This window comes from Monopterus albus, unplaced genomic scaffold (assembly GCF_001952655.1).
Source record: "Monopterus albus unplaced genomic scaffold, M_albus_1.0 scaffold133.1, whole genome shotgun sequence".
In the NCBI taxonomy this organism is placed as follows: domain Eukaryota; kingdom Metazoa; phylum Chordata; class Actinopteri; order Synbranchiformes; family Synbranchidae; genus Monopterus; species Monopterus albus.
In genome coordinates this window covers 1,598,633-1,607,955 of record NW_018128013.1, presented here as the reverse complement: position 1 = coordinate 1,607,955, position 9,323 = coordinate 1,598,633, and the positions used below count along the sequence as shown (strand labels likewise).

Here is a 9,323-nt window from a genome sequence, read left to right as displayed (position 1 = left end):
AAAATAGTAATAGAATTGACAAGTTTAAACATAAATATAAAGGTATGTGTCAATCAAGATATATGCAAGAACAGGTTCAATGATTAATTAGATGGAACATTGTGGGTATGGTGTATGATTATCAACACTGTAATAATTCTTTAGTATATTACTTATGTGGTGTAGATGATAATTATTTAGGAATGTAATTATGTAAGAATGTTAACACTGTTATAATTTTTTAGTATATTACTTGTGTGGTGTAGAAGAGAATTATTTATGTAGAGATACTGCTTGCAAACCAATGATGGTATGATGATGTCATGGGGTAGGACTGGATAAGTCTGACTTCTTCCTACTCCATTCAAGCATGTACTAGGTATAAGCAAATTGTTTTTGGATTAGCATTTGTTGGATATGTGTAAAATTATGTGTATTGTCATATCAACTGTCTTTACATGCTTGAAAGAATAAATCAAATAAAAAATAAAAAAAATCAAAGGTGGTACTTTTGCACTGGAGAGGATTGCTGATTCCTTCATCCTGACTTGTCCGGCCTCTGCTTCTGCTAAGTTGTTACTTCTAATGGCTGACTCTGGCTGTAATGACATCTGACTCTGGGACCTGTTCTGCTGTTAAGGCAAAGTCTAGTTCTCAACCTACGTGTCCTGAACTTCCAGCATTAATTTAAATTTTCTCAGGGTTAGTTATTTTGTTCTGTGTGGATTGCTGAGTCGTGACTGTAATGTTCGGAAGCTATGTGATTGTCATTCCTTGCCCTTGATGTTTTGTGATAGCTGAGACTTTTCCACAAACCTAGTGACTTCCTCAAGGACTGCACTGAGTAGATGTAATAACACTTTCTGGAGTGTCTAATCAATCCTTGTGTTTCAATGCATCAGTGGTGAAATGAACCTGTCACTGAGCAGTTGGTTCTGAGCCTTCTGTAGACTCCTTTCATGGTGAAACCCAGGTGTAAGCTGTTAGAGATTAGCCTGTCTTGCCTGCATCTCAAGCTGAAGCACAGGTGGTTTTCTAACTGAAGAACGTCAAGTTCAGTTGACAAAAAATAGCACTCTTGGAAAAACCATGATCTAGATGACTGAGTATTTCCACAGTCAACTGTGATGATTTAATCCATAGCACATTCAGGTCTTTTTGTCCATGGTGAATTACAGAATAAGAAAAGTCTATTTTTTGAATAGAAGATCATATGTACTGACACTGTCTTTCAGAGATCAAGAAGCTAAACATGAAACTGAGGTAATGACAAAACCCAAACAAAATTAAAAATATTTTTTCCCTGTCAAAACTACATACAGTACCTTAGCTCCATCAATATACAAGGTCATGTTGTGGCCGTTGTAAGTTGCCATCAGATGAGTCCAGGCATTGGCTTGATATTGCTGGTGGCTATAGACAGTGGTAGATTTAACAGCTCGGTCTGTCCGAAGTGTGAAGTAGAACCTTGCGTCTTTGGTGTTGGTGGGTTCCACAGTGCGAATGCCCACTGACCAGCCCTTCTCACTCAGTGAGTGAGAACAGTTGTCAAATACACCTACAGGACAAGGGAAATGGAGAAAGGTAAAATAAATAATTTTGAATTAATACTGTTAGAAAAAGCATGCAAATATTATCTTGCAGCATCAAAGAGCATCAAATTTACAAATAATCATTGCCCTCAGGAAAATTAAATAGACACACAAACAAGCAAATTGTCCAAGTGATTGTAGTGCTGTGGACATAGGAAGACTGAGAGAGAAGCACAGGGGATGAGGCCCACATAGAGAGAGGATAAGACAGAAACAGAGAGAACTGACAGAGCAAGAAACAGCGGGAAAGAACAGAAAGGGAAAGGAGGACAGAGGTATTTCACTTAGCCAAGGCAAGGCCCCAATGTTTCCATGTGCTGTTGCAACAGATCCACATCTGCTATGCAGATGTCTAACACTGGGACAAGGAAAGGTCAGGGAACCCCTTCACCCTCCTCAGTGTTGTGTGTGCATGTGGAATATAAATGTGTGAAGAACGTGAGCCAGATTCATGGTTAAGGATTTAATTCAGTTTTTAAAAAGCTGTTCTATGAGGCCATAACTTTGCCAAGTGAATAAGATTATATATTGCTACTGCTCAACCAAATTACACAAATACATTAGTATTAATATGCATGTGTAGCAGTGAGAGTGAACCAAAATGGTCAAGTTTAGGCCAGAAAACAAAAATAATGAGCTTAAAGATGTAAAAACTCTCTGTAGAGCTGACAGGCACTACAGAGCTCAGGTGATACTTCTCTGTGGGTTTGTCACTATAAGAAATCCCATTCACATGCTCATTTGATTCACTGATAATGTTAAAATATCATTTATAAATGCTCCACATACAAGTGTAAGCTACTGAAGATAGTTACATGCCATAATGATTTCTGGATAAATAAGTGCAAGTTGTCCACTTGACTGAGTTACTTTTATTTTGGATCCATTTTCAAGCTGGTAAAACACTCAGCTTTAGTAAGCTTCATGGCCAAATGAATCACTTGCTCTCTTCCTCAGACAAACAGATCGCCTCTGCATTCATTAACAGAGGAAGAGAGAAACAACAACCACGGCACACTCTTGCAGCTCCAGAGGAATTTTTTCAGTGTTATTTTTGATAATTTGAGAAGGACACGTGTTCAGTCTCACCCTGCTGTATTGTTACAACACATAAGTACTGTAAGGTCATCACTGGTCATTAGAAATTAAACCAATGTCACATTAAGGAGAAACAACAGGAGTTGGTTTTTCATTATAATGGTCAGACTCTTTCCGGAGACTACAAAAAGAAAGGCCCATGCCACAAAATCCTGCCCTCACATAAGGAAGCAATGAGGGGAAAAAGTTGAGTAATGGAGTCTGATCTTTGATCACAGTAAATGTGAGTGGACATAACAGTTTGTGGTCTCCCTCACTATCTGGCCAGCTGCGATTCTGCACCACAGGGAATTTATCCTCTTCAATCTGCTTGATGTACGTGCTGTTTTGTTAAATGTGCAGCTTTTTTACTATACCATTCATGATGCAGATTCATTGGAAAAACAGTGATGTTCATTTTTATGTGTAAACTTGTTAAATGAAGGTTTCATAAGATAAGTGTCTACAGCCACTAATCAAAATCAATGGAAAGCCACAGGCAAGCTAACTATGAGGAGAGAGTGAATGAAACACATCTTGGGACTTGTAACAGTTATGTAACCACATATTCATACAGAGTCTGTCTCTAAAATGAAAATACCATTGTATTTGTTTTGACCAAAAAGAGCCTAAAAAACAGTGTCATCAGTTATTATCAGAAAACTCATTTTAGGCTATTGTTGAAGTTATTAGCTGGGCCTAATAGCTTTTGAGGCTGCAACCACCTGTTACCCTTATCATCATCATTACCACCAATCAATGTCATCATTATAATAATCACATTAATCATCACTGCAGTATGAGTGGGGATGTCGTTTAGTCAAAGATGTTTTCTTTTTGCTTTTCATGTCCTGAAGTTGCTTGTTTGATTGCACATTTGTTTTAGATTTGATAAGAAACGTAATTGCCATTTATGTGTGGAAAATGGAAATGGCCACTGACAAATTATACCAGTATCATTCATGAACTGGGGGAAAAATTCAGTACCAAAGCCTGAGTTTACAGTGTTATTTCTTATGCTGGTAGAGAGGGTGTCTGACTCCTGAACTGAGACTGGGAGCTGGTTCCACAGGAGAGGAACTTGATAGCTAAAGGCTCTGCCTCCCATTCTACTTGTGTGGACTCTAGGAACCACAAGTAAACCTGCACTCTGAGAGTGAAGTGCTCTGTTAGGATGATAAGGCTCTATGAGGTCTTTAAGATACGATGGAGCCTTGTCATTAAGGGCTTTGTATGTTAGGAGAAGGATTTTAAATTCTATTCTGGATTTTACAGGGAGCCAGTGGAGAGAAGCTAATATGGGAGAGATATGATCTCTCTTGCTAGTTCCTGTCAGTACTCTGGCTGCAGCATTTTGGATTAACTGGAGGCCTTTTAGGGAATTATTGGGACATCCTGATAGTAAAGAGTTACAGTAGTCCAGCCTGGAAGGAACAAATGCATGGACCAGTTTTTCAGCATCACTTTGAGACATGATGCTCCTGATTTTTGCAATATTGCGCAGGTGAAAGAAGGCAGATCTAGAGACTTGGTTTATGTGTGATTTAAAGGACATATTCTGATCAAAGATGACTCCAAGGTTCCTCACAGTAGTACTGGAGGCAAGAGCTATGTCATCTAAAGTAACTATATGATTAGACAGCAGATTTCTAAGGTTTTCAGGCCCAAGTACAATAACTTCAGTTTTGTCAGAGTTTAGAAGTAAGAAGTTACAAGTCATCCAGGCCTTTATGTTTTTAAGACATGCTTGAAGTTTGAACAATTGATCAGATACTACTGGGACAAATGACTCTGCAATCAACATGGGGCTGTTATCTGCTTTGCCTCAGCACACTTTGACTTGGAAACAATGGGAAAGCCAAACTCGACTAAACCCATGAATGTATGCAGTGATGAACGCATTGTCATCACTTCAGCAATTGCCAGCAAGGAGGTGATGAGGGCTTGTTTCCTCCATTGATAATTTTGGTGATCACCATCTCAGCCATGTATTCCATCTGTCTTCATTCAATGCTCTAACACAGAGTTTTTATACTTTGGAAGATGAACAAAAGTAAATATGAAAAAATAATGCTGACTGTCCTACTAGCTTCCATGCTGTTTTGTTTAAAACTCTGTTTACCGATGCAGGTATTAGACATCACCTATGTGATGATGTCAAATATGATGTACCAGAGGGGAAACAAGCTCGTCTGCTGGATAGCCAAAGCGGGTTGGTTGGCAATGGAAATGCCTTAAGAGGCCAGTTTATCTGGGTATAAAAAGGCCATGTATACACAGCACCTTTGGTGGGAAAGCGGTATAACACAGACATGCTGATGATTTAGATGAAGCAATTGTTGAGGTCAGCTCAGAGAGATCTATGGAGAGAAGTAGTCTAAATACAAATGAAGTCTGACAGATGTTTTTAAAGCCATTGTACTTGATGATACATCTGTGAGAGTTGGGGGAAGGATCTGATTAATTTTTTCTCTAATAGTTGTGATTTTATTTGTAAAGAATCTCATGAAGTCATTACTTCTGAGATCTAAGGGAATATTAACAGCACTGTGGCTCTTTGTCAGCCTGGCTACAGTGCTGAAAAGAAACCTGGGGTTCTTATTTTCCTCTATTAGTGGTGAATAATATGTGGTTCTAGCACTACAAAGGGCTTTATATATATGTTATTAAACTATCTTTCCAGGCTAGGAAAACCCAATCTGACTTAGTGGAACACCACCTCCTTTTCAGTTTTCATGATGCCTGCTTTAGGGAGCGGAGCTGCAAGCTGTACCACGGGGCCTCCTCTGTTTCACTACCTTCTTTTTCAGAGGGGCAATGGTATCAAGTGTATTACGCAGGAAGGCTGCAGTACTATCAACAAGATTATCGATTTGTGTGGGAGTAAGGTTAAGGTGGCCTCCTTCCACTGTGTTGGCAAACGGCACTGAAGTAGATAAAGATTGAATTATTTCCTTAAACTTGGTAACAGCATTGCCAGATGGACATCTGCTGTAGTGGAATTGTTTCCCACATAGAGTATAATCCATTAATGGAAATTCAAAAGTTATTAGAAAATGGTCAGACAGAAGAGGGTTATGGGGAAAAACTATTAAGTGTTCAGTTTTGATGCCATATGTCAGAACCAGATCAAGAGTGTGATTAAAACAGTGAGTGGGTTTATTTAGTTTGAGAGAAGCCAACTGAGTCTAATAATGAACAGAATGCATTGTTGAGGCTGTCATTGTCGGCATCTACATGAATATTAAAGTCGCCTACTATGATTATTTTATCTGTACTAAGCACTAAATCAGACAGAAAGTCTGAGAATTCACTTAAAAACTCTGAATAAGGAGCAGGTGGACGGTATACAATAACAAACAGAACAGGCTTTTGAGTTTTCCAGTTTGGGTGTGAGAGACTCAGGGTGAGACTTTCAAAAGAGTTATAACTATGTTTAGGTCTAGGGTTGATTAATAGGCTTGAGTTGAAGATCGCTGCAACACCTCCACCTCGGGCTGTGATAGGTGGGGTGGATTCATTTAGATTTACTTTGTGTTGTATCCAGGTTTTAATAAGACCACATAAATCAATGTGATGTTCACTTAACAAATCATTCACTAACTGAGATTTAGATGAGAGAAATCTGATATTTAATAGTCAACATTTGATTGTCCTGTTGTTTTGTTCTGTAGGACTAATTTTAATTAGGTTCTTATGAATAACTCCTCTTGAGTTGGTTGTTGAGTCATATAATTTAGGTGGTCAGGGAGCAGACACAGTCTCTATAGGGTACTGGGAATTTTGGGTGGGTAGCAGCTGCAGAGAGACTGCAGATGCGTGTAAGACTGCAACCCTGCATCCTGGTTTCAACTCTTGGTTGTCATAATTTAGGTTGTAACATAGAGTGCATAAGCTGATGCTTTACCAGAGCATCCAGTTCACTCTGAAGAATAGGCCAAGGGATACTGGGTACCAATATTGATATGTGAGAGCTTTAAAAATGTACCAGTAATCACTTTTTAACATAAAGGCTTAGTATAAACAATGCTGCTAGTGATCTCTGCTATTACTTTGACCGAGACAATGAGTGGGACATTTTACAACTGAAGAATAAAGTTTTCAGTTTCTAAATTACCCCAGACCTGCTTTGTAATTTCTGTACTGCACTTTCTTATTACTTTTTGGCCAACATATACGTCATTAACAATATATCTGAAATAACTTGATATCAATAAATATATGAACCTGGCCAAATTATCAGTTCAGTTCTATCGAAAGCGCACCAGTCTTGCACTTGATAGATGATGAATAACAATCCCATGGCTTGTTTTTGCAGCTTCAGTGGTGTCAACAACAGACCTAAACTGACATATGTTTATGTTCAGTTGACAAAGCCCTCTAGCAGTCATAGTGATGATGGGAGCAAAGGAGGAAATCAGGTGACCTTGTTTACACTGCAACAAAATACACTTAGGAGGGAGGTCAGAGTAGAAGATCAGCAAAGCATTAGTTATTAATATGGGGGACTGCTGTTTAGCAGCTGATAGCAGTGCATTGTTCCTCATGAGCATGACCACAGTTGTTCTGTAACTTTAACCATTATTTAGTTTTGTAATCTTACTTATTTTAATCCAAACCATGACTTTTCTCTAAACCTAACCAAACCTTTACCATAGCACTGTCACAACATAAAACCATTACTTACAGTACATTTTTCAGTGATTTTAATACTTCATATAGCATATCTCCTGTTGCCATAGTGACACTTATTCAAGAGATGCTCATATTGGTTTTATTAGAGAGTACAGACAAACAATGTAAGTGATTATTTTATGATCATTGTTAATATCATTAGGGATGCAGAAAATAGAAATATAATTTCAGTTGCAACCTACTCAAATTGAGAAAAACAGAAAAGCCATAAAACCTCAGAATCAAGAAGCTGACCATTAGCTGTTTCATTAATTTCTGTCAATTACTTAAAAATTTAATTAACTGTTAATTACAATCACAATTTAATTAATTGTTTTATTAAACAATTAAACATTTAATCATCTGTTTCAGCAGCAAATCATTAGGTCATCATATATTCCTGATCAGTGATGCTTGTCATCACTATCTCTATATCTGCAGTAGAAACTAGGCTTAAGAGTAAAACTCTGGATAAACCCTGTCTGACCTTTGTCATAGAAACAAACATCCTGAGACCAGTATCTTTTCCTTGAAAAACATAACAAGATCATTTCACACAGCACAGGTTTATGGCCTATTATACTGTATAGTAACCCTAACAAATGTTACTGGGGTTACCAAATATAGCGGCTGACACAAGCTGTTTGCAACAACATTCATCGTCTTAGGTCTTATTCTCAGAATGAGAGAGAACAACCAATTGCAGGTAGGCAGAAATAGACTGGAGTCTGACTATAGCCACAAAACAATTAAAAGAGAATACTGGATTTGGGCAAGTTGACAGGCCTGTTAATCAAAAACAGAAGAATGATATAAATACCTTGCAGAATGAGCAGGCAGCTTGTGACCACTAGGACACTTCAAATCCACAAACAGACCAGTAAGATTGGAGATAAATACAATTATGTATTACCCCATTACCCTCATGTGGTCACTGAGCAAGTAGTAATTAGTGCGCCCAAGAGACATGGTTACAGCTCTCAGGCGGGGCGTTTTTGAGACATGACATGTCCTATTGTGTCTTTGATACAGGCATCAAAATTAAAATAACACCCACCTGCTATTATTGCAGGGTTGCTTTGTCCTCCTTCAGGTTTCACCCACAGCTCCAGGCTGAACTTGGCCCTCGGCATCTCCACCCCTGCTGCCGGCTTCAACCTCAGCTGCTCCCGACGCCGGCTGAAATACAGGGCGGTCATCCAGGAAGGAGGCACCGTAGGCACTGCCTCTTCCACCTCCCCGGAGTAGTTCTCGGTACTGTCCTCCACATTCACATTCCCTGCAAAGGGCTGCGGGTCTCCATCTCCCTGCTGCAGTCTGTAGAGAACTTCGAGACGCCTGGGATCTGTTGAGCTATTGGGGGAAACTTTCTCCCAACTGGAGTTTCCTTCTTTCTCATGCGTAAATTTCCCATCAAGGCTGCGAGCGAACCTGTAGCGGGATCGGCGTGGAGACTGTGCGTGGCCCGAGGAGGAGGCGCTCTGCCCGGTGTCTTTAAGCAAGAGCTTTCTGGGCATTTGTTGTGTGGCGTCCCTACCGACATGGTTTGAGTCTCCCCAGTCACTTGAGGAGCGTTTCTCATACAGCCATCCAGGCAATGTAACATATCCATTCTCAGCTCCCGGCGCCACATCTCCCCTATCGCCCCAGGCTCCCTTCTCCTCGACTCTACGCACACCAGCGTCAAACCTGCACCCTCCTACACAAACCAATGGAGCGCCCTGTAGAGTGTACAACTCTTTCCGACTCGTGTGTGTCCACGAACGGGCCGCTGGAGGGCGGTGTTGGGACGGCGAAAAGGAGCGGGGCTGCCGCCGGGATCTCCGGACACCGGAGACGGCGCAGGGTTCACCTGCTTGCCTGGAGACCTCACGATCCGCTCGACGGGCCATGGCGCGTTTGTACCGGTTGAGTGCATGAGAGCCAACCGGGTTGAGCAGCCACTTGTTAGTGATGAGTACGAGGGAGATAGCCAGTAGTCTGATCAACAACATTTTAACA

At 40.1% G+C, this 9,323-nt stretch overlaps 1 protein-coding gene across 2 annotated transcripts in view; it reads right to left on the bottom strand.

Moving 5' to 3' along the window:
* Window positions 1-8,987, bottom strand: part of pappa2 (pappalysin 2) — a 108,469-nt gene extending 99,482 nt beyond the window's left edge. For both annotated transcript variants that reach the window (XM_020613382.1, XM_020613383.1), the window contains exons 1-2: window positions 8,380-8,987; window positions 1,305-1,537 (exon numbers count right to left, since the gene is read on the bottom strand). In XM_020613382.1, coding sequence (XP_020469038.1) covers window positions 1,305-1,537; window positions 8,380-8,839 — 693 coding nt within the window. In that variant the 5' untranslated portion in view covers window positions 8,840-8,987. The remainder of the gene's footprint in view (window positions 1-1,304; window positions 1,538-8,379) is intronic.
* Between the last annotated feature and the right edge of the window lie 336 nt (window positions 8,988-9,323).